Source organism: Temnothorax curvispinosus, unplaced genomic scaffold (genome assembly GCF_003070985.1).
Source record: "Temnothorax curvispinosus isolate PA1 unplaced genomic scaffold, ASM307098v1 QBEX01012135.1, whole genome shotgun sequence".
Lineage (NCBI taxonomy): Eukaryota > Metazoa > Arthropoda > Insecta > Hymenoptera > Formicidae > Temnothorax > Temnothorax curvispinosus.
The window spans coordinates 117,009-143,610 of NW_020221915.1; the positions used below are offsets into that span (position 1 = coordinate 117,009).

At 41.8% G+C, this 26,602-nt stretch overlaps 2 protein-coding genes across 3 annotated transcripts in view; one reads left to right on the forward strand and one right to left on the reverse strand.

Moving 5' to 3' along the window:
• LOC112462252 lies at positions 1–23,132 on the forward strand. Of its 2 annotated transcripts, none has more exons than XM_025027924.1 (8): positions 1–810; positions 15,666–15,909; positions 16,316–16,515; positions 16,997–17,200; positions 18,857–19,084; positions 19,188–19,513; positions 19,806–19,940; positions 20,239–23,132. In XM_025027924.1, the coding sequence occupies exons 1-8, from the start codon at positions 756–758 to the stop codon at positions 22,168–22,170; spliced, it is 3,324 nt and encodes a 1,107-aa protein (XP_024883692.1). In that variant the 5' UTR covers positions 1–755; the 3' UTR covers positions 22,171–23,132. The 2 variants fall into 2 exon arrangements, with proteins under 2 accessions (XP_024883692.1, XP_024883693.1); XM_025027925.1 differs by having other exon boundaries at positions 15,669–15,909.
• The window catches only part of LOC112462253, a 32,158-nt gene continuing 28,687 nt past the window's right edge, over positions 23,132–26,602 (reverse strand). Inside the window, exon 6 of the mRNA XM_025027926.1 lies at positions 23,132–26,602. Within this exon, the coding sequence (XP_024883694.1) occupies positions 26,090–26,602 (513 nt within the window). The 3' untranslated portion in view covers positions 23,132–26,089.

A 26,602-nucleotide genomic window follows, 5' to 3' on the forward strand; every position in this document is an offset into this window, starting at 1 on the left:
TTAATTCGAGAGATTAATTTCAGACGAACATTGTCGTGTTGGTGAATTTATTAAGGGGGAAAAAAAAGAGGAAGAATAGCTGGAGACTCATCGACTCGTTGACTTTTGTCGCGCGTTTCGAGACTGAGGAACTGGAGAAACGCGAAATCCGCTTCCTCGAATGCAGTGATCGTGCATTCGTCGCGCGGACATGTCAGAACAACGTCAGTAACGACAAGCGAACTTGCGCAAGAAGCGAATTCGGAGCCCGATTTCTTTCACGGCGGAGAAAGCAGACGGCTGATCGAGTCGGACAAGTATAAACCGCGATGTAGCGGCCGTTTCCTGCCTCTATATATCTCAACCCGCTCCGGCCCCAAGAAAATAAACACGCGATGAAGAAATCGCTCGCGTTTTACGATTTAATCTTCTTGCATTAATTGCAACGACCTAGAACTATCACCTAAAAACTATCGCTCTTCGATCCGAGTTCCCGTCGATGGCGATTTCTTTAATGTCACTGAACTAGAAAAGGCTGAACAAGCGATCCGGCCTTGCAGGAATAATTGTCCGGATCGAAGAAGAAAACATCGATCCTTCTTTCAATACATAGAAACTCTTCTTGCCGGCTTTATCGCCAAGTTAAAACAACAGGATGCAAACTTGACATTTACATGTCTTCCTGATGCGATTTACCGTGGAACGATGGGTTTCTAACCATCCACAATGATGGTGGACTTTTAAAGAGGTTTTCCGGGATTGTCCAGAGACGTGAGATGATTGGCAAACTTGTTCTGGCTCTTTGGATATTACGATGGACCAGTTTTATCGGTAAGCAGTATTTTAATAATTTCAGACAAGTAATACGATAACATTAAAAATAATGTAAATAAATTTTACCATTATTAAAATTAAAAGATTATTAAATTGCAATAATATTTGCAACTAAAAGGACAAATATGTATAATGGACGGAGTTTCAATTTAATGATAAATTTAAAAAAAGGTCTCTTTTATGTATAATTTTGCGGTTATTTCTTTTGAACGGTCTCTACATAATGTTTTTTAAATGTCTTTTTTTACGACACAAATATCTATATGCTACATCGTTTAAATATGCATACGTTCGCGACCCGAATTTATCTCTTGGAAATACCGGTGTTAATCCTTAACATGTGTGTCACAGAAGTATTACTAAACATCGGCACTTCATTAAAAATTCTATGTTGGTAAATCCAGCGAGATTTAATAAGTCATTCGATTAACATCTGTTGGCTGATGCTATTGGCTGTTGCCAATAAAATTAATTAATTTTCTTCCCTGATCTGCATGCAACTCTAAAGGAATCTCATGACGAGAAATTACTTGGTTAACAAAAATTTCTGCCGATGTATTAACTCTAATATTCTTTAATGGGAAAGTTTTCACAACATTTAGTGAAATAGTCAACGAAGACTAATAGTTAACAATTTCCGGAAGAACAAGTAGGAACAGACGTCCTCTATAAAAGATGAGAATCACCTAATTTAAGGTCGAATATTCTGCAGATTATAGGTATATACCGATTCCCGGTAGTCGAATGGAATTAATTAATTTTAAATAAATGCGCTACTTATATTATACACTATTCTTCTATCTTCTCTTTCCCTTAGCTTTCCTGTATTAATTACTAAGGATAATAGCTTACATAACGTAATTGTTTAACTTGGGAGAAAGACGATTACCCATAAGTTGGACTACTTCGATCGAACCTCACCGTTGGTTCTTGCCATTGTTCTCCGATAGTGCATTCTTGGCATCCTCCGTTGTTGCAACAAATTAGTTAACATGATTACTTAACCGTGTTAAACCGGTACGTTGAGGTCAGCGGTGCGACATGTTTTTTAAACGTATTTTCCAGACGACGCACGGGCTGACCACCGGCGTCCGTTTTCACTTAGGCACTTCGCACGAGAGCGGGCCGAGGAAACGAAGCGCTCGAATGTATTTGCGCAAGAATTTGCATCTGAATAGGCAGTTTCGAATTTATGCGGAATACGTCGGGAATACATTTCGCAATATTTGTTGACATTTTTTTTACGTGTACGTACGTTCGAGTATATCAGGTGCAGTTAACCCTAGCTCTGGTCTAATGGACCGTTGACCGTTTTTTCGGTTCTCTAGTTTTCACATAATAACATAATTTTCTAATTTTCTTATAATAGGTTCAGTTTAAATTCAAATCATTTTCTTGACCTGATATTATCATAAACATCTTATTCAGAGTCTGTATTTCCAACTTCTACACCACAAGCTTAAAAATATTAATTAGAATGAAAATGACAATGCGACAAAGTAGAGCGGTATCACAAATCGTATAGTGTAGCGAATTAAGGACTGGAAAATGTGGATAGCAAGGTTAACATCAATTTGCGCTTAGGAACATTACCGCACAACGTCCTTGTCTTAATTTTCCTTATGATTTCAAGGGCAATTTTGTTATCACAATCGGAAAAAAGACTTTAAACGCACTTTAAACGCACGCTCGGTTAAGCGCAAAACAACGTTTATCTAATCTTATACAAGATGTTTTCTAAGTAAGTAAAAAAAAAGGTCCTATAAACATATGCTTTAAACTTCTTCGTTCTTAAAATACAGGGTGTCAAAGTTGTAAAAAAAAAAAATGTCCAAAATTTGGAAAACATATAAAGATATTTTATTCTTTAGTATTAAGAACTAATTTCCAGTACTGATAAAACATTTTGAGATCTATCAGGGGCGTGTGTACGGGTAATTTTGTATTTTGAAAACAAAGCAGTTTAGAGCAAATGTTTACAGAACCTTTTCTTCCTAAAATAAGCCACGAAATATCCTCTTCATTTTTTCGTACTTACTTAGGAAACACTCTGTATATGAAGACAAGAAAAAGAAGCGAAATATTAAGTACAAGAAAGACGAAAGAGTCCAAAAAAGATGAGCGCAAAATATTACAACATGCTTCTCTAGAGCCATTAAAGAAATAATAAATACAAAAAGGGCGAAAGTTCAAAAAAAGGGTGAGCGTAAAATGTTACATGCTTCTCAAGGAAAAGACTTTCCTTCGCGCTGCCATTTGCTTTGTAAAATTACTCCGTGCTCTTTAGGGTCATTGAAAAAATCGACGGTAGAGAGATTTCAGGCATAATGACACGGGTGCAAGTTTCACGGACACGTTGCCGCAAGAAGCGGCTTCGGAAAGGTTACACCGACACAGCAGTGAAAGCGACGTTTGCCGCGTACTGATATTACATGCATGCACGTGAGAGACGTCAGGGATTAATGCAATGATCTCGGATGGGGTCTCGCGCAATGACGCGACGAACATCCGCACGAGCGCGCGACCAAATTTCCGTCTTCGCCGCGCCGGGCGCGGGATTGCGTCTTTCAATTTATTTTGAAATTGATTTTAAATCTCGCGGAAAACACACCGCAGTAAGCTGGTTAATCGATGATGAATACGGTATTATTCGTAACTCGATAATACCATTATACACCAAAATTATTCAGAAAGTTAAATGAAACTAATTACGCGCCGTCGAACGTAACATACAATTTCAGTGAGACGTAACAAAGAAATTTGAAAGCTCTGCAGACATTTCCTCGAGGTCTAATAAAAATTCGTATCTCTCTCTCTCCATTTCGACGTGAAAGTTGAGTCTAATCTTCACGTTTCTATCGTGCCAACGTGAACTGAAAATTCAAGTACCGTAATTCTTGGTTACGACTCTTAAATGAATTGTTCCTTTCTGATTGAGGAAACAACCGGAAATTCAACGCGCGATATTTTCGCGGTCTCCGTGAAAGCGTTTGTACGGTCGTGCCCGTGAAACTGCGGCCGATTACTTTCATCGGTTATGTATATCCTCGGCGAGATAATTTTAATCAAATTCTATCGTGTAGCCATTTGCGTTCGTAAAAGCGCAATAAAAGACAGAAAAGAAACAGGAACTGTCCTTAACGGGTCCAAGCTCTCGGCTCGCGACGCGAAGAAAGCCGGAGCCTCGTTATAATTCTCGCAATACGTGACATTTCAATTACACTAAAAACATTGAAATTACCGCAAAACATGGTTTTTAATTAGCAACACTCTCTCTCCACCGTTATTTATTCTGATATTTTTCCTCGTGTGATTTATTTAAAACGAATTCAAGTAGTATATTAAATCACTGCGGCTTCGTTAATTGGCCGCTAGATTTTATGTCCTTTAAAATAATAAATACGGATCTTTTGCATATATTCATTTATTATTCATAATCGGACTTTATTGACTCACGAATAATATTTGAAGATCGAATTCCTCTATATGAATCATCAATATGTCGACCATCATCGCGAGTCATCGCGGACTTAACCCTTTTTTTTTTGCAGAGTGCATAGCTCAGAATCACCTTTCTCCAAGCAATTAATTTCTCTCTGTAACGCGAGAGAGGAGCATAGAGACGAGCGGCACGCACGAGAGATCGTATCTCTTCGGAGTCGGAGAGCATCGTTTATTTTCAATTAGGTCGAGTCACTTCTACCCGATAGATGATCGCCAATCAGCACGTCGGTTAAGATAATGTCTGAAGCGAAAAATACCTTTGTACGTTCGATCGCCAATCGGTAATTATTGTTATTAATGCGGCATTCGATATAAATACCGCTATATTAATACCGATACATTAATATGGAATAACTAAACGATGTGATAAACGTGATTCTTAGATCGACGCAGATATTGTAATCAATTATGCTCGATTATTAGCCTCGCAAATAGAAATACGAATCTATTAACGGCGGGACTCACATACCACTGTGTGCGACGTAAATTCAAAATAAGAACTGTTTCACGGGATCGAGAGAGAAAGTTTTCCAAAAGCATCGGCTGTTTCCAACTGGGCCATAACGGTCATTGTGCTCGCAATGAATAAGTAAATCGAAATAGCTTTCGAGTGACAGAATAAAGGAGTTGGTCGATGTCTGTTCCCACCTATTTGTCGGCAGGATCAATTTCGCGAATTAAAATCCACGCTTTCAAACGATGAAATATTTTGCAAAATGATAAAAATATCAAACGCATTTATGTTACGCGCGATATCGAGGCTAATGGCCGCATCGTACTTAATTTTGTTCTCTTTTGCACGTTGAAGAAACGATACTTTATAACCAATCTCCTTCAAATTTGGGTCGGCGTTCCACTTTAATCCACCCACGAGGTCTTGTGGAACGTCGAAGTTGATGAAGAGACGAAGCGACCGATCGGAACGAGACGCGTCGGTGTCGCAACGACGACGACGGTTCGGCGGGCCCCATCGTGCCCAAAAATACGCAATTTATCTTCCCAGAATCATCATCGATGGTCATTAACCCTTCGGTACCCCCGTGATTTAAGAGTGAAAGGAACGAAGTTGGGGCCCCATACACAACAAAGACTGTTGCGCAAACTTGTTGGCGCGACGTATGTAATGCACTTCAAAGTGGCACGACGTGCATGCGCTAGAAAAATTTTGTGCAACGGTAGCTTGCGCAAGTTGTTATGTAAGAGTAAAGATACTTGTGGGGAAAACTTAATTTAATTTCTGTAAAATAGATGGTAATATATAACAAAATGTAATTACGAAGACTTCGCGTTTGGTAATCGCGCAGAGAGAACATCCTTCTCTCTTCCTTTCTCCCTCTCTCTTCGTTTCACACGTTGCCTCAGTTTATTAATCGCTCTAAGGTTCAATAAATGTTGCCCAAGTTTCATAAAAAAAAAGCGCGTCTTTAGAAAAATTATGGGGCGCAGAGCGCGGCGCGTAACAGTCGGAAGGAGAAGAGTGTTGATTATCATATATTGCATCTGACAGCCGGCGATCGCGAAACGGTCCACGGAGGAAAGTGGATTACATCTGAACCTAAACAAACCTGGGAAACTGGGAACGTCTGATTATCGAATCACCTGCGTAATAGCAATTTTACCGTCGCGCCGGCTTCCTACCGCCGCGCACCGTGGTCCCATTATGCCGGTCGATCATATATCGTTGTTTCGTAATTACGCCCGATGGGGAGAGAGAGACCGGATTCCGGGTTACGAGGAAGCGAGGTGACGTTTTCGGTCCGTTGCTCCAGCCGCGACGACGACACTGAAATCCGGCGGCGCGGCGGGGGCCGGGGGCCGAACAACGCCGACGATGAGGGGAACAAGAGCGGGCAATTATTTTCAGTCGCGGCGCGATGTCACGTTGTGACAGAACGGTGACGGTAACCGGTCGCGAAACGGTATATCCCGGCAATTTCTTTGTTGCCTGCGAGGATGACATTGGACTTACGATTTATATTTGTCCAAGATTATCTGACAGGCACAGGAGACATGATTGACCCGGAAACGTGACGTCTTGACGAAATATTCTGGTTTTTTTCTTTAGTGTCGTAAGCGCGGTGTCATCCTGAAACGAAGAAATACCTCTTGCGGAATACCGTAAAATTAACCGAAACCACTTGGCGTGGACGAATGGATGAGAATTATCGTCCATACTTTCTATTTGAGTAGCTTGTGACCGTCATGCGGACATACAGCGACATATATATACATATTTATTAATTCTTTGCTGCAAATATAAAATGCTCGATTTACGGATACTTTCGTTATACTCGCCGAACATTAATTTCTGCGGACAGGTTTAGGATAGAAAATTTTTATTTCTCTCAACATGGATGTATTACATGGATGTATTACACATTTTATCGTGTCTCTAATCAAGTTCATACAATGGCGTGCTATAAATTCTCGTATGCTACATCGTACGCGTTTACTACCTGTCCAAATATTTAAATTTGCAATTCCGAATTAATGAAGTACCGAAGAGAGAGAGAGATACGCTATATGTACATTTGCGATAAGTTTTCTAAATAACTCGTAGTAATTGCTCACGTGAGCGCGCGTGTGCGTTTCCTATGTGCGTAGGAAGAAGTCCGAGAAATTCTAGAGCCGATGTTGGATACTTTCTCTGGTAAACGGCCGTTCGTTTCCTCTTTCTTTTTCCGTCATGAATCTTCTCCATTAGCGGCGACCCAGACTCTCTAAGGAGCTTCCTGAATAATTATGACTCATAATTATCGGATATTGAAAATGCAATTTTCCATCTGCGTATACTAAAATACGTTTTGCTTATCTTTAGTTCTCGTCTATTTTCTTCTCGACAAGACATATATTTGCGTGAAACATCCGCAGTCTGTTAATCGCTACTCCGATCACTCAGCAATCACGCTCATTAATTCAGTTTGCGCTTCGTCCAAGCGCTGGACACATTTTGCGATCGGCAATTAAATCGGCAATTAGATCTCCCGAGCGAACTCGGAGCAAAGCAGAAAATATGACCGAAGATATTACGAGTCACGCTGCGAAAGTTAAAAAGACAGAATTATTAAACGGCGGGTGAGGCAGCAAAATTTTATTCCGTGCGTCATGCCACGTTGAAAGTTAAAGGAAGGTAAAATTACTAAACAACAAATTACGCAACGTGTATTTGAGTATTAAATTAGTAAGTCTGGCAATTTATGGCTTGAATGGTTTCGACAGATTTCCTCTGAGAGATGTCAGTTTAATTTATCTGCCGGAAGGAAACGCCTCGTTTTCCGCGATCGACGGTTAGGTGTCTGATCGCAATTTTGCGCGTAATATTTTCGCAAGAGGAAAGACTAATGTCACGGGTAGGCGCAGAAGATATATATTTAAAATATTTGCAAATTTGCATGTAGTCATAGCTATTCTCGGCTCTATACGCTTCGCTTAAAATAACAACAATAATTTTTTCCCTCTGTTTACCGTCGATACTTTTTCATTGTTGTTTTTCAATAAATATGTATGCCAAATAAGAAAAATGATCGTGTAGCTTTATCATTCGTAACAAAAATAATAAGGAGCAGTAATTTCTCAACGCGCAACGCTTGAGAAGTTTATTCTTAAAGTTTGAAGACAGATCTTGCGTGAGATTTTTCTGAGCCAAATAATATTCGGAAAAAGTACATAAAATATTATTAGACTATCAAGATTCAGTCCGGGGGAACAATAAGTTTTCCTCATTGTAAATGATGTTCTTTTTTTCTCTAATTAATTGTATATCACGGTTCTGTTTCAAGTTTTACTTAAGATTATTATTCTAAATATAATTAGTATGCAGATGTGAAAAAATTATTTTTCGAAAATCCCGCTATTGTCGGAATCGAGAACTATGCTTCGGTGGCTCGAACGTTTATCGGAGCGCGCAGAAAGCGATCGTGCGCAAAGTTTCGCGAGCGCAAACGAGACTCGGTCGCTATTATTCAACCGCTAAACATCCATTTCTGTAATGTCCCAGTTTGCAATTTTTCCTCCGAAGCTTCGCGCACGCAGATCGCCGATTACGTTGCGGCATCGGCCACAACCGGAGACCTTGAAAAGAGGATTTATCGTATCCTCGCCCACCTGCGGTGAAACGCGCGAGAGGCAGGCGCAGCTGCGAAGAATCCGGTGACTTTCATCGATGATTATCACGGCGCGCCCACATTTTCCGCGAGAAGAGAGAGAGAATTCCTCTTTAAATATCAAACTGCCCGTCTGTCCGTCGTCTGCGGCGGCTAATACGAGATGATTCGCGGATGCTTAATCCCACGCTTTGACGAGACGTCATTCCCTCCCTTTTCTGGAATTTAATTTCTTATTTCAGCTCGGCTCAGCTCGGCGATTCTATTACCCAACAAAATTTTAATTATAATTTAATTAGAGGGATTAAAATGTACGTAGCCGCCGTAATAGTAGTTCTACATTTGAAAAAATTCTTTACATTTCAAACACATATACTTGGAATTTAACTTACGGCTAAAAATGTAATTTTAATGTGTACGGTTGTTTGCAAGTTAGCTTCAGCTGGATTTGCTTTGATCTCTCGTCGGCGTGACCTACGAAACTCTTGTTTCTTTTTCTCTCATTGTAAATATGTCAATGAAGGTTTTTATCAATCTAGCCTCTTTTGCGAGCGGACTTTTAAGTCTGGCAAATAAAATTTGAAATTCTCCAAGTCATCAAGATATTTGTACTCGAAGAAGTCGAACTTTGCTCGACAGCAGGTGATGTATGTACGTGGCCCGCTATACGCTAGCGTGCGAGCATTAAAAAACGGTCTACTATATAATAGATAAATGCGTAATCGCAGCATGTGCTCGCATTTGCATGTGCACATGTGCGGCCAGCATTGTGCCCGTAAAGCGCATCAAAACACTGATAACGGTACTTCAATGCAACCGCGTATAACGCGCGATCCGTAATGGTTCAAAACGTTCTCCCCTGCTCTTCTACACCTTACTTATTTGAAAAACTTTTTTTATTTAATATTAAGTAAATTTTATTTACTTTTTTTTAATTACTTTAGAACTTATTATTACGCACAGACAGCACCATGTCCAAAATCGGGACATAAGACATTTTATATTCCCTCTGAGTGATTTCTTCCAGCGAGTCGTGATGCCTAAGCCTCCGAAACCTCTCACACCTATCACGTCAGACTCGCTAATAATTAACACTCGGAATATATATATACCGCTGAGGAGAAATCGAATGCAAATCACCGAAGCAACAAGGTCTCCGCAGCCGGTGTGTAAGGCGTGTGTTTTAAAAAGCACGCCGCCGTTTGTAGAGCGTGTTTGTTGAAATTGCTCAATAAATCTGCAAACGAATGGCGAAAGGTGGCACGGGATAATCGAAATAATCTATTTTGACGTCCTCGCGAGGGAGAAAGAGAGAGCTCCGCGCGCGACGGATAATCCCGCCGCCGCGCCGCGTCGCCATCAGGTGCACGCGGTATCGGTGCAGCGCGAAGGTGTCGGCTCGATCACCTTCCTCGAGTTCACTCACCTCGCGTCACTGGAATCTGTGTCAACAGCCGATTTTAAGATTCCTACCAGCCCCGACGCCTCTCCTCTCCGCGCCGGCTTCCAGCCAGTTCTCAGGGTTCTCACCGTGGGACAATCCCCGCGTCGTCGTCGGCGCGGCGAGCCGGAGACAGGCTGATTAGCATTGTTCTCGGCGCGGAGACCGCGTCGCGGAAATGCTCGCGGCTAATCAGAGCCTTCGATATGACGGCTCGCTCGGAAATTGTACCCGCTGATTACTGAGAACGAGATCACGCGACGCGGGATCACGATCGTGGCCTGGATCACAAGAGGTGCGATAATTGTTCGTGAGCCGCTCCGAGCGCTCCGAGTGTCGCGTAATTCCTATTATTCAGCTTCCGATGACAATTTCTCATCCCGAATATTCTCGATGTTGCGACACAGTTGATATCCACGTATGTAGGCTGTCCCACTTCCGCCACCCGCGTTATCTTCTAACGACGTACTCCTCGGTTAATTTCGATCTTCTCCCGCCGGAAGTGCCGAGGCACGTGCGTAAATCTTTCGCGTAATTAATGATTGAGGATAGAAACTGGACATTAGAGTACGCTCTTTTTTTAAATTCTATTAATTTTATTTGCAGTACTTAGGTTTAGCCAAACCTGCATTTACTTTATTAAATAAATTTTGAGACGATAATTTCTAATGGAATTGGAGTACGCTATTTCCAGATTTACAATATGGGAAAACGTTCAAAAAACCCATTACGCATGATAACACAGAAACATTGAAAGAGATGCAAATGTGCTCTCTACAATAAGTTAATATCTACTTTTTAATCAGGGTATCCTACATGTCTCGAGTTCTTAGAACTCGTAAAATTATTTTTGTTTTTTCCTTAAAAGGGATACCTCCTCTTAGGCCCAGTTTCACAAGTGTCGGTAATTTTTAATCTTAGATTAACTCACTCTTCGTCTCCTTCTAACGTCCCCCTTAGAAAGAGACGAAGAGTGTGAGTTAATCTAGGGTTAAAAGTTAACCGACATTGCAGTTGTGAAACTGGGCCTGGGGTAATCGGGATCGAACTCATGATCCCTGGCATACGAGTCTATCGCACTCACACTGAGCTACGAGACATCCCCTGGACATTACAGACGAGAAAGACGAGCGACAAAAGCGCATTCGTAGCACAGCTCGCAGCGAATCGAAAATTCCATTTGACTGGCCCGGTATACCGGCAGTCCTTCTCGGGATTCTCTCGGTAGGATTGTGTCATCGCGAATTTAACGGTTTAAAAATGCGACCGGCATTTCGAGAGGCGAAATGTCTCATGTGACGCGTTTCGCTTTCCAAGGACAATGATCGACGGTGGTGATGAAACGATCAATGGATCGCGTGTCCGTGCTCTTAATGATACCGCGCTCCGTACTGCCACTTCTGATTCACGCGAGGGGGCCCGTTGGGCTACACGGGCGATTGCGCGTCTCGGACGTGCAAGCGCGACGCTGAATTTTCTCGGTATCGTCACGTCTACTGTAAAAGCACGAAACAAATATTTCTTCGAGTCCCGTTGCAAAGAGCCGCGCGCTGCCGGGGCCCCTTTTCGCATTCCCGTTAACCCTGCTCCTCCTCGTCTGATGCGATCGTAATCGGTCTGCCGTCGTTCACCTAATCCGCTTCTCCCAATTAGGAATGTTTGAGCGTGTCGCGAGTCGTCGATTTGTAAGAAACGGAACGCTCTCCGCAGATGCTACCGCACGAATCACGCTTCCGTTATAGCAAGGTTTGCCCAAGGTAAGGTTTCGCTACACTTTCGTAACGTGATAACTGTAACTTCGAAAAAAAAAAAACGATTTCTTGACATCTTCGCGGATGGAATTTCCTCTTATAATTAGTTTTAGTCTCGGGTCAGTCCCATTAAAAGGAAAGGCGGTGAATCTGGGACGTCTTGCGCGCAGGATTCCTTTCTATGAAGCCCGGTATCTCTGATAAAAGATTTCACACGCGACGCTCGAGTGTCGAAACTTCGACCGTATAGCAGAGCAACAATGCCATTGTTCGACAGAACAGAAATAGGCAATTTGTGTTTTATGCACATCAGCTCAACGAGTGAAATAAGATTAATTAACATTACCGTCGGGAAAAATATAATTGTGATAATGATAAGAACAATCAACATTGGCGCTAATGATTTGTACACACCATAATTCTCTAACAATAAGTCTTAGCATATTTGGTTCAATAAATGGACGGAAAGTAATTATTATCATAAATAACGAAAAAGAATAAAGGAGACACGTATTAGCGGTTCCTCAAGTTCGTGCCAAGAGGTAATTATCACAAGTATCTTGCGTGATATCATCGTGTGTATATTTATCGGATAAGCATAATGATATCCACTAAATTGCCGATCCATTAAACTTTGCCGCGATCGGAAATTTAACGGCACTTGAAAGATTCCGCTCCTTCCCGGCGGATTTTCTTTACACTTATAATCGAGTTTTCGTTTCTTTCTTCAAGTTAATTGGGGCATTGCGCATTGATTGCGAAAGTAAACTCGATTAAACGTGATAGCATGACTAAAGAGAAAAAAAAACCTAGAAACAACAAAAGCACGTTCCCACGAATTACGGTCTAAATAATACCAAAATCATACGTTTCACGTCAGAAAAGAGTATAAGGACTTTCTTGCTTCTATTATAGAGGTTTTTTTAATGACTCGGGGGACTTGTCCGTCAAGTTATTTTTTCGCGAAGAAATAGTATTTTATCAGAAAATAATAAATCTCGCGTAGATCGTTAAAATGCCGTCTCTAGTTCTTCTCTCCGCCTTCGGTGATTTCCCTTTTCCACCGCTCTCCCTCGCTCGCGCTACCGCTTATTTTGTGGAGCAGCTTTAGCGAGCAAAAAGCCGAGCGGCACGCTCACCTAAGTGACCATCGCGCGCGAACGGCTGGTACTCCTCCGATCTCCCGAAGGTCTTTCCGATTTTCCTTTTGTCGGTTTCTCCCGTCGCGGTCCGGCAGACCAGTCCGACGACGGCGTGGTATGGATTCTCGTGCCTCTCCGTCTTGTTCTTCGCAAAACGAGTATCAGCCGGCGGATCAGTGTCGCTTTATTTTCACGAGTCATGAGAATGTATGTAAATTAACTCTTGCCAGCTCATTTCCATAGCTTCATTAAGCGGCCCGTATACCCGCGGTCGTTCTCGTTCCCATCCTCTTCGATTTAGAGGTATTCGAGACGAGACATCCTGCGCCGCTTCTTTTGCCATCCACTTCGACGTGCAGCGTCGGTCAGAACTGGGTCGTAAGGTCAGGATATGCTCGCCGACCCAATCGCCGACGGCTTGGCCCGTAAAGAAACGGGCATTAACCTTGTCCAAGATGGTAAAGAACAACGGTAGACGGAATGACCGAGTATGCGGTTCGTCTGGGAAGCGTCATCCGGAATACCGAACGTCGAATTGGAACTTTGTTGAAGTTAATAAGCGTTCTCTTGAACAATTAACTAGAAGAATACGGCTTAGTCTGCCACTGAGACCCGTTACCTCTGAACGCTAATGGAAAACTATGCGTGCCACGACATCTTTGTTGAGGAAAAATTGCCTCCAAGTTGGCCACCAAGTTGGTCTGTCGTTAAAAAATAACATGGCAGAAGTGGGACGCCTTGTATGTACGTGACGCGACATAAAATGTCACGTAGTCATTGCAAATACAACGTTCCCGAGACCAGGTGCTAAGAGGGTTAAAGTGTCACCATTTTCCAGTTGATTCCGCGCGGCAATCTATTGTACATCACAGTCTACTTCCTGTCTATTTTATATTGCGGGAATATATTGGGGGAAAAAACCATAAATTGCTTATGACGCTATTAAAAAGACATTTCGATCAAATGAGATGAATGTGGCAGTTTCGCGTTTCAGGAATCCGACAGATAAGAAACGATTTAGGACGACGCGAATGACAATTTTCACGCACACACGCTCTGACTGTCGCTAGATATAAAATTATCTTAAGGTTGCGTACATATCCGTGCATAATGTTACAAACGCAGGAATCCTCCGAGTCATTCTAAACGATTACAGTATTCTTCACCGAGAAAAGAAGGACGGGAATTGTGAAGTTTAGTACAGTATTCTTTTACGTTCTCTTCGCGCAGAAAGTGTACGTGATATCGACGTATCTCAACCATCTTAAGAGACACAATAGAATTCACTCATAAATAAACATAGAGTGTCTTAATTTTCCAACAAAAAGTTGAGTAGTTATATGCAAATCCATGACCCGTATATTTTTAAACATATTCTAACATTACAAAGAGCTGAGAATTCTGTCAATGAGTTTTACTGTTTCCCAAGCTTTAGCGGTGTTGCAAAAATGGCATTTAATAAAACATAGAATATTAAATTACTGAAACACTCGTTCTCTAATTCAGTACATTTTATTTTCTCTAGAGTCTCTAGATTATCGTGGAATTTTTGATATTCTGGGTTTAATACAAAAGCGATTAAACTTTCTTCGTAGTTTTCACGAGACGCGGACTCTTCATGTATCACGTTTAATTAAACCTTCCTTATCGATGTCCTCGGCGAATTGTATCATTAATTTAATGCTTTATTCTTTTTAAAAGACTAACAGTTTTAGTTCTCTCACGAAGCCTTAATTGCGAACATGTCCGCTCTTGGACACGGCATTAACTGTCTTCTGCGTTAACATTTTCAGTGGCATTAAGTTGTACTTGTAAAAGGGAAAACATGGAAATCACACCGCGTATTTAAATTAAATACCTTCACAGCGAATGGCACATTTACTGACACGCACGACTGCGGTTGCGTGTTCTGCCAGTCGCAATATTTTATCGATCGCTTTTATGTAAATTATATGTTATATTATAAATTATGAATATGCGTGCAAAGTTCATATATAGTTACGGGCTTTTAACACCGCTGTAACGTTCGAAGTAGGTTTACAATGATTGAAGATGTTATCACGTTCGTCTTTATAGCCTTCAGCTATCTAACACTATATGGAATGTTATTACTTGTTTTATTACGCTAAAAATATCTTTGCGGCTTATTTGATTGCTTTTTTTAAAACTATTTTACGATTTTCTTTTCTGATGAAGAGAAGAAAATAAACTTTTTTGTCTAAAGCTTTTCTCATCAAAACTCAACAGCTATCATTTACTACATTTACTACTCTGTTAAAAAAAAATGGCTCGAGATCTATCAAAGAATCGCAAATTACATTTGTCATTTTTTTTATCCGATCATCCAATCAACAGAATCTTATATGATGACAGCCCCCTGAAAAATCCGACAAGTGGTCTCCCGGGGGCCTCAGTTGCCTAGTCGGCGAAAGAAAATCTGATGACAATACACTTGCTACCGATCATAATTGAATTCCGGTAGAACCGGTAATATGAGCAATGAAGTCTAAAAAGCGGGAATACCTATGATTTTATCAAGTGTAAAATATTGCCATAGCGTTCCAGGAAATTGTTATTCAGGCGTTATACTATAATAATGATAACGGTCGCGAGCCGTGGACCGGGAAAGCCGTTATAAGTATTCGCATTAACGTACTGAAACGCTCTTTTAATCATTGAATGAGCCTTAGAATTAGAGAACTTTAAGTACAGCCTCGCGGAATATAACCGACAATGCTGCAGCTCAATTAGTCAAAACCCATTAGCTTTAATAGCAAATTATTCTTTAATTATTTCAATTTCCACATAATGTTAATTAACTCTGTTTAAATTAAATTTGCTAACTCAAAACACGACGCAAAGCGAAATTTATTTATATGTGTCTTTTTATTATATAACAATGATATTTCAGCAGAACCCGTTGCGGGACAGGTGTTATCGTCCTTCGACGAAAGTTTGGACGAAAGGAACGACGCGGAAATTTTTCGCGCGGTCGTCGAATCAATGCGAAGATGGACGCTTCACAAAAAGCTCAATCACAGAGGAAAAAGAGAGGTGTCCAAGGTTTGCTACGAGGACATCGGGTGCTTCGAGGATACCGGGCCCTTCAGTTACCTGGAGATGCTACCGTCACCGCCAAAAGACGTTGGAACCAGGTAAGATAGATGAGAGAAGACTATACAGTGGGTGTAAAAAGTATTCGTACACTAGGAATTTTCAGAAGATAGTTTATTTCTGCGTGATAATAAATAAACAAATAATTTTTTTCATATTATAAAGTCTCTTTTTCTTTAAGATTATCATTTTTGTTTATTATTTATTATTACACAAAAATAAACTATTTTCTGTAAAAATTCTTAGTGTACGAATACTTTTTATACCCGCTGTATCTGATATAGCATCTGGAAGATACGCGATGTTTGTGCAAACTCTGTTACGAAAAGTCTGGTATTACTTGATGTTACGCGATAACGTTTTACGTGAGACCGTGACTGCAATATAAAATATTTTTATATCGTATAGAATTATATAATCGCGGGTATTCATTCATTCATTCAATAGATTCATCGTATACGGAAGTAGAAAGGCAAGAGCGATCCCCATGGAGGTGCCTGCCGACGATATAGACGACAGCGTCCACCGTGCCATAGATCCTAATCTCCCGACGAAAGTAATCGTTCATGGATTTGGAAGTGACTGCAACCACTTGTGGGTTTACGATATGCGATCCGCGTTAATGAGCATTCACGATTGCAATATAGGTATTTATGTAACGAAATTTACGTAATTATTTAAATGGTTCGTATGGAAGAGATTTAAACCTGGCATACATCTTTTATATCTATGCAAGAATTTGCAGAAAGTCCAACGATATAAATGCTGCCTCTATATTTATTCCACAGAATAAAATAAAAATACATTTAAATAAAATAATAAAATTGCTTAAAATTGCTAAAATATTTTTATTTTATTAATTGCGTACTAAAAATGTGGCAATTATTTATTACTAAATTTATATTTTTTAACGATAATACTACAATCGTAAAGCTTGTCAAATTTACATGCAGAATTATACGTTGTTTGCGCAATAAGATATAACCATAATTTATAATGAATCCGTTAATATTCACTCTCTCTCTCTAATAACAATTAAATATATAACAATCAAATAATCGCGATTTCATCTTAGATATAATTAGATTCTCCGACAAATGTTAATTACATAACTATGTACCATTCTAGTTTGCGTGGATTGGGGTCCCGGTAGCGCCGTACCCAATTACGTAAGGGCAGCGGCCAATACACGACTAGTTGGCCGACAATTGGCAAAATTAATTCGCAGCTTTAACGTGCCGCTGGAAAAAGTGCACATGATTGGATTCAGCCTGGGAGCCCATGTGGCCGGTTTTGCCGGTGCTGAGCTTGGAAATGTGTCCAGAATTACCGGTAAGTCTCGACGTCAAATACTCGACGCATGATTTTAAGATTTTATCAGCTAAAATTATGTAAAAAATGATATTTAACAGTATATAAATCGACAGATATATAAATAAATGCGTTTTTCATGAAATTTGCACGAATCAATTCTTCAGGTATCATCATGTGATCTCCCGTCAATTTTGAAACGAGACTAAATTTCTTTTTAAGTGTCTATAAATATCGGAATATAGTAGTAGTTAGTAATGGAACAGTAATCTTTGCATAATAAGCTCCACGAAGAAACTTTAATTTCTATAAAATTGCTAAAATATTTCTGACCGGTTTAATTGAGAAAGAATGTTGCGTATACCGTATATTTTAAATTAATAAATCCTCTACTTTAAACGACTATTTTTATCTAATAAAAAGAAATGAATTTAAACAATACATTTCTTAATCGCGCATTCATCATGATGCATTTATCGCTCTATCAATCTGTCTATCTTGGTGACATTTACCGTGACAGTTACTGTTTCCGCTACGGCATTGTAACTCGGGTTCATTGTATTCGTCTGTATTGATTTAAAGCGGCGATTGGCATCTTACGCGTGAATTTCTCACGCGTAAGACACCTCGCGACAATCCAGCCGATCGGGCACGAATAATTGAGCCGTGTAATCGATTATTAGAGAGTAACTGTAACAAGGTCCCGCTCTCGGCAACCATTTCGATGCATTTAAATGCTCGCTGCATTCTCTGCCTCTTACCTCGACACGCGCCGATGCCTTTTCAATCGAATACCAGCACGGTGAATTGTCGATCGTGCGTCTTTTTTATTATGTAGCTTCGTGTTCGTAATCGGGCCTTCTTTCCCCGACGTCTTTCGACAAAATGGGACGAGGATTTCTCAAACCTCGGATTATTATCGGAGCAAACGATATTCCTTCCGCCGACACGTTTCATGCTTTTTCGACGCTATTTCACATAGAATTAAGAAACAATCCTTTTCGTAATTCGACCCTAATTCGTCGTCACGAGCATTTTATCGGCTTCAAGGCGAATTGTGTTTTTTAATTGTATTTGCTTGTCTTTTTACGCGATCCCTCTTAATATTTTTGCGCGGATTTCGACAAAGAGAAACGAGCATTTCCCAACCTTGGAGAAATAAGTTATGCCCTTCTATCAATATTAATATTTAATGCTTTTCCAAGGCTGTTTATTTAGCGTAAAATAAAAAAAAAACAATTTTCGCAATTTTGATTCCGATAGGTACGTTCACCATCGCGAAGGCATGTATAATAAATGAATAGCCGGTTACGCGTGGTGCGTTATTAAGTAAAAGCGTTTCTATAATGACTTCGTACCTGTAGGAGTAACCGGTTGATATTTTTACCGCATACGTATTTACTATATTATTTAGTATATTCAGAATCCGAATGCATATCCATAATGCTGGCGGACTCTATTGGAAACTGAAATGAAATTTCTCCTAAAATCTAATAATAATCTTAGATCGCGGAGACCAGGAACCGAGTTATTTCCTACAACTTTTTCCAGATCAATATAACGTTTCTCTGTTTTTTATAGTCTTATAGTCACTATCTTATAGGCGTTAAGTATATCTCGTAGAGAAACTCGTGGATAAGGATTATAAAATAAATTTCGCTTTCGTGCGTAAAATAGGTTTAGATCCTGCGGGACCGCTTTTCGAGTCGCAGGATCCGAGGGTTCGCCTGGACGCGACGGATGCGAAGTTCGTCGACGTTATTCACAGCAACGGTGAGCAGCTCATCTTGGGCGGTCTCGGTTCCTGGCAGCCCATGGGCGACGTTGATTATTATCCGAATGGAGGAAAAATGCAAAACGGATGCTCGAACATCTTCGTCGGCGCCGTGTCCGATATTATCTGGTGTAAGTTCACTTCGGGGTTCAACGTCGCGATCAAGAAAGATTGAAAATAATGAAAATATAAACAAATCTCTATTTCTTGATAACGCGATCGTTACTTTTATAGCGAGCACGGTCGAGGGCAGATCGTTGTGCAACCATCGGCGGGCGTACAAGTTCTTTACCGATTCCGTAAGCCCGAAGTGCCGATTCCCGGCGTTTCCCTGCGACCACGGTTACGAGGGCCTGCTGAAGGGTGACTGTTTCCCTTGCGGCACGGACGGCGCGGATCGACCCTGCGGCGACATGGGCTATTACAGCAACGAGTCGCCCGCCAGGGGCCAGCTTTACCTAGTGACGAGAGACGAGGAGCCCTTCTGCGCCCATCAGTACCAGATCAAGGTGTACAACAGCCGGAGCGAGAGATCCGCCAAGAGCTACGGGAAGCTTCAGGTGAAGAGTTTTTTTTGGCGAATATAGCGACGAATAGGAGATTCAATTTTTCTCCTGTAAATTTATCATAATTTATTACATATTTATTGCTAGAAATTAGAAATTGGACATTAGAAATTACTCCCGTTTTGTTTTGGATACAAGCAGCTTTCACGAATCTATTTCTCCAAAACTACAACGTTTCTTGTCTCGTCCTTTATTAATAAAAGATCGAAGATAAATTTTGAAAGTCCTAAAATCTTTTTCTTGGCAGATGTAGGTGTCAGTCTTACGCGGATTTCCGTTCTTTCAGGTCACGCTTGTGGGAAAAGGTTCGTACAACGACACGTTCGCGATGACTCGCAAGGACGAAGAGCTCTTGGTAGGAGCCATCCTTCAGAAAATTGTCGTGCCGCAACCCGCGGTTACCCATCTCGAAGCGATCGAAGTAAGTATGGTCAATAATTATATTTTCTTTCTGATAATTAAATTTTGGCGCAGATAGAAGATAATTGATATTCCTGCGCTGACCGTAATCACAGTTCTACTTTAAAATCACTATAACTAATTGTTGGTTTATATTTGAGGAGCCAGACACCTTTATCAAAGTAATCTATTAAATTTCGCATTCTTATTAAATCAGAGTTGACAATACAAACTTGAAAATGCCGAAAACAGCAATTGGTTCTATATTACGTAACTACGTATCGAATTATGTAATTATTTCAATAATGTTACGTCAACAGATCAAATACACGGCGTATAGCGGCTGGATATCGTCCGGCTTGGTGTCCTGGACTATCGACAAAGTGGCCATAACCGACAGTTTCGGCAAGGTCCTGTCGGTCTGCAAGAAAGGCTTGATCCTAGAATCCGGCCGGCCGGTCTACCTGCCCCTTTTCCCCGGCGAATGCAACATACCCTTGGACACCGAAAACTCCACCGCCTCGTCTTCCGCGGTACCGACCCTCGAACGCGCAGAGATCGACGACAGGCAGGGCGGCATAGGACCCTTCACGAAGGAGCAAAACTACGAGACGAAGGATCCCGGATACTCCGCGGAGATCCCGCCGACGGACAGAACGTCGCAGAGACGTGGTGGCCTCGGTCCGTTTACGAAGGAGCAGAATCGGCGCGTAGGCGCCGAGATCGAGACGGCGACGACCTTCAACGAGAACGAGGAGAGCCGGCGCAACGTCGCAAACCCGTGGACCGTCCTGGACATATCCGGCGACGGCGACTCCAACTCGCTGGAGAACAGCGAGTCGGAGCAAGGACGGAGCTTCTCGGGCGCCGCGAACCTGATATACCGCACCTCGACGGCGTCGGAACGCGTCGCCGAGACTACCGCGACCACGGTCCCCACGACCACGGAGTACCTGCCGGAGATCAGGGAACCGGTGCTGCGGCCGAGCAAGAAGGACGCCGGCCGATCGCTCAAGTTGCCCGAGATCACGGAACCGATCCTACGTCCGCGCGCCACCAGGCACAACACGCGGAACGAGGTGGTGCCGCAACAGCATCAGCGCGACGAGATACAAGAGACGTCGTCGACCTCCACGAGACCGTTGTTCACCGTGCAGTTTCTACCCGAGCGACTAGCCGGGATCCTGGCGCAGGCGGAACGATACGCGCGGCAGACCCTGCTGCCCTTTATCTCGCAGTACACGCCGAGCTTCGTGACCGGTATTCGGCACGAAGAGCCCAAGTATTTTCCTCTCTTGACTGACCTAGTGCGTCCGAGGAGCGCCGACAGCACCACCGAGACCGGCAGGACGACGACCAGTCCGCCACCGCGACCAAAGAACGGTGACCAAATCTCGCGAGTGTACATCGGCCAGCGCAAGTCCGACAAGTCGTTCAGCATCAAAGACGGACGTAATGAGACCATCTCAAGCGCGCAAGTGGAGAACGGCAAGAACCAGTATACCGAGTCGAGAGCCGAAGTGTCGCCGGTGATAGTCGAGGCCGTGTATCCGGAGAAATTAGCCAACGCTAGCTCCACCGGTCTCGAGGCGAAAGCGACGAGCGAGGGTAGCGATTGGCAGCCGATCGGTGAATCGACAACCCCTTTGAAGAGCCCTCCGTCCCGAAGGGAATCGAACTTCTCGCGGTCGCTGGACTGGTCGGCCGACATCAGCCGCGACTGGACCTCGCGAACGGTGAACGGAAATGCGGAAGCCGAGGTCAAGTCTGATGACGACTGGATACCGATCACGATCAGGAGCGACACTGTCTCGACGACCGCGCGGGCTGCGGCTTTGGGCGAAGAAACGGCGGCGACGGCGACTCAAGGGACCAAGACCGACATCGTTAACAATTCGCGGAAATCCGCCGAGGATGATGCCCTCGATGAAATCGAAGAGGAAGCTACGACCGTCGCGAACACGTACGAGAGGAAATTCATTCCTCTGGTTGACTTGGAGGCGACGACCTCCGATAGCCCGCCCTCGTCGACCGACGCTAACGACGTTCCGGGATCCACGACGGCCGCCTCGCATATCCAGAAGATACCGCGATACAAGACGACAGTAAAAAGTGCCAGAACGATAATGAACCCCGTGATGATGTTCCCGTATGCCTACGAGCGGAAAAATGATCCTAGAACGAGATACATACCGCTGATCCCGGAAGAGGATATGGGCAGGGCATATCCGATGTCCGAGAGGAAGCGTTAATAACACGTTCGTTTAAGAATGATTAAAAAAAATAAGACTCAAAGATTCTTTTTCTTACATTGAATCATTCGCGAAACGCAAGATTATATCTGTTAAAAGCTATTCGATAATTCGATATTGTTATCACGATCGGAAAACGAGCTTCTTATTTCTTCGGCAAAATTCAGAATTATTTTTATAGGGTCATTTTGTCATTTATTGTAAAAACAATATCAAAAATCCGGAAATCTAGGAGATTTGAGATTTTGAGAAACGGAAGATCAGTCGTAACTTGGAATTATTTTCATCAGACAATAATGTTTGCATGGTTCGTATTTTTAAAAGATAGGAGCTATGCGTCATTTTCCCGGTTAACAAAATCGCGAACCCTCAATACTATTTGGTTCAAATTATAAGAAATTGAAGCTACTACAGAAATATTTTTTTATCGATGTTCATTTCCCAGTCGGAAATGATATATGGTTTAATTTATAATAAAATTTTCAAAGTAAATTTTGAGATAAAATTTTGTCGCAAAGTACAACCAATAGTCTGTGATGAGAAATAATGCGATTTAAAATCAGTATTCGGACATTCTCCTTATCTCTTGCCTCAAAATTAAACGCGCTATTTCTCGTGTGACGGTGATAAAATATTAGATGTAGAAAAATGCAAGTGCAATTTTTGGCAAAGTGAAATATTGTGCCTTATGATAGTTATTGATATAAACTAATGCTTTTTAATGAGTTTTATAAATAACCCTGTTGAAACTGCAAAAATTAGGATTGTTAAGATTTAATGATTTTAGAAAAAATCTTTAATAACTTTCCTTTTTCTTTTTGATAAAAATTGGGAGCCCTTAACTTTATTATCTTTGTATATATATATAGGAATTTTTTACATAGCTATATATATATATTTATATATATACAACACACATATATATAGCTTCGCCTTTTACTATTAATCATTATAACTATTATTATCATCGCCGTCATCGCCGCCATTAATTCTTTTTCCACGCTTATTTATGCCCAATCTATGAGTAATGATCAATGATCACGAGAAAATCGGGTATTCACAGCGCTCGTTATTTTATATATATATATAATGTAACATACATATATATATAAAATTTATACTGTATATATCTCGACGACCAACGCGGAAAGCCACGAGGGAACCCGAGATATCGCGCGTACCCTCTTCATAGTATAATAATAATATAAAGAGCTAGAAGATACGGGACTACATCGGTAGCAATCGTAGATTCTAGACAACAGTTGAAAAGTATGGAAGAGACGATGTAGTTTTGCGTAGATTTATATATATAGATATATAATCTTTAATATAACTGTTTTTACTTAAAATAAATAACCCATATCTTTCTTTTTTTTTTAAATGCGCCTCTCGGTCCGCTAACTCCGCTCTTCTTTCTCTCTCTCCCCCTCTCCTCTCTCCTCACTCTCACACGCTCTCGCACTCGTAACATATATCCCATAACTCGATCCATTTACTCCATCATTCCGTAAACCACGCATTTATTGCCCTTTATCGATCAGGTTGAATCTCAGGATATGCCCATATTCCTGATATGTCCGCATGCTTAAGAACTAACTCGTTCGCAGTCCTTCCTTCGCTTCGATTGTTCAGGTACCGATTGACGCATCGAGGAGAAGACGAAGGCCCCGATTCGACGAGCGAAAATTAAAACAAGAAAACAAATATGAAAGAAACGCAAAGAAAAGACACACGGCGCGCATCCTATTGTACACGAGGAAGAAGAGACTGCGAATATCGTTGACGCGATTTTCTATTTACATACGACTTATTACATGACGAACGCACAGTCTTATGCAGTAAACCCGTGAGCGAACTTCGACAAGTAAAAAGATATCGTCACATTAGTCTATCACTCTACGATCGTAGATTTGGTTCGACTCGCTGTCTGAGCGACAAAACGATTCACGTTATATATGCGAAAGTCGTAGCTACCTACATAGATATCGTTTTTGGACGTGTACACTTCCTTTCTGTAACGCACACATACACACACGCACACGCATACATATCGATGCGGTGCATCTTCATTCACTCTGCCTCGTACGCTATCACTCACTTCTTCATTGTATAAATATAACGTTTCAAAAAAAAAGAACACCGTGCGCAATCAGAGTGCCCGGTTTCATCTCACGCTCACTTCATGCTCGCCGTTTCAATCTTAAAGTACAACTACAAGTTCTAGCGCTACAACGTACAAAAGATAAGGCCGCCACATTAATACACTGACTAGATCAGTTTCATATATTCTCTTTTCAAAGTGGACAAAACTCTGTCGGCTACGCGCAACACGTCAACAAGAATATCCAGGACACGGTACCTCTGCCAACAAAAAAATATATGTATATATGCATTATTGTTATATATCTCCGGCACTTTGTATCGCGCATCCCGAACTATTAATGCCATGACACGCGAAACTGCGAATCGCTGAACAAGCACGTAGCAATGTCGATGAACTTCGCGTTGCGTCGACGTCGATACGTCAAAAGACAAAATGAGAATCTCGCAAACGCGATGTTAGGCCTCTGTAGACGTGGAACTTAAGGGCTTTCGCTTGATCTCTCACTGCAACATGCTAGATAACGAATATCAAAAGGAAAAGTTACACAAATCTCTCATCGTATATCCAATAAATATCTGCACCATCGAATATCATACTCAATAAAATAAATTTCAATAAAATAAATATATATATTTTCTTACCTAAATAAATACCTAAATAACTATATTTAAATTTATACACGATATGTATTGACATAAATTCATTTTTTGATAGTTAATCAAGATTTATATATATTATTTTATTAATTGAAAAGAGAGATTTCAAAATTCTATTAAATATGAATGGTTGGATATAGTAAAACTCAATTCATCTTGTATACATAGGAAGACTAAATCCAGTATGGCTGCAGTAATAAATCAGCGAACCCTTATGTACAAAAATAAAAATTAAAAATTGATAGAACCAACACATTAATAACACGTTATGAAAGAAGAAAAAACACAAGACAATCCGGCAAAGTTAACCGTATCTTCAAAAAATTAAGAATGGCGAGATAAGAACCTTTGGCTTGTCGACCCGCCTATTCGACTTAAACAAAAGAAGTCATATCGCCCTTATTCGTCGTCGATCTGTGTATAGCTACTCTTCCGGTGATCGGTAATACCCATGATTCGTGTGCATAAGGACGGAGATGGCTACTAGGAACTGCGAGGCACTGCAAAATGTGTGTCAATCGCGAGCAACCGATTATCGTTAACACTCGGCGCTAATCTCGAACGCAGTTTTCTAACGAAATTCTCGCTGCTGCTTCGTTCTTATCCCTTTCTCCCTCTCTATCTTTTTCGAACGGCGCATCGTTGTAGCCAAATTGCATGAAACGCGACTCGTGTTGCATATAAAAGATTCTGTATTAATGGCTCCGCCAAATTTCAGTCGTACAGCTCAATAATGTATGTATGTAGATTATCAAAAAACATCACAGTCAGGTTACTAGGTTGTTTTTTAGAGAAGTGTCTGTAAGCACGCTGCACGCGCGTTATCAACTATCTTGCCTACGAAGTCACGAGTGACGCGCCGGTACTATATAATTGCCCTTTTCACCCTCTCTAATCTTTCATGCGCAATAAGACCGATTGCTATTATCTTTAATGTAACGTTACTGTCTGTTCTTCACTCTCAGCTACATGTAAGAAACGCTAATTACGCGTAATGTCCCAGAATTTTCGCCATCTTCACGAATGACGGCGAGCCTCTGTCGAATCCATCTCCAGGACCTGTATTGCGTTTCATTGTACATACGATTCTTTTCACGCGGACGCTGCTTGAACGTCGAAGAGAAACGATAAGAAATTGCCAAGAGCCTCACGCGTAATATCACTTCTTGTCGAATAACGCAAGTTTACTGCGCACGGCACCTTCGCACACGACTAGCCGTTGCGCGGCCGAGATGCTGCTGATGGGCACGGGCCCTTCTAGACTGGCTCGTAGCAGGGTCAGGCGGCTAGGACCAGCAGCGTCGCCGTGATCGCCGAGTCTACCCGCTTGCTTCCTTTCGAAGTACTCGACGATCTTCGAGATGGTCTTGCTCGACGAGCCGATACCATTCAATCGGTCCTCCCAGAGGGAATCGCCGCCGCCTAAGCTGGCAATGTCCTCGGAGGAGTCCGTGTAAATCGAACTGGTCCGATGGTCGTCCAGCAGGAATAGACTGCTCGCTGCCGAACTGCTAAGGGTCGATGTATGCCGTCGATTCGGCGGCTCTGGACTCAGATCCTCACCGACGCAGCTCCAGAAGCCTGATTCGCAGCTGCCGCGTCTCCGCGGCTCCCAACCGTCTCGGAAGAGCGGATGGGCGAACAGGCTCGCGGCTCCCACCTTGGTAGCAAC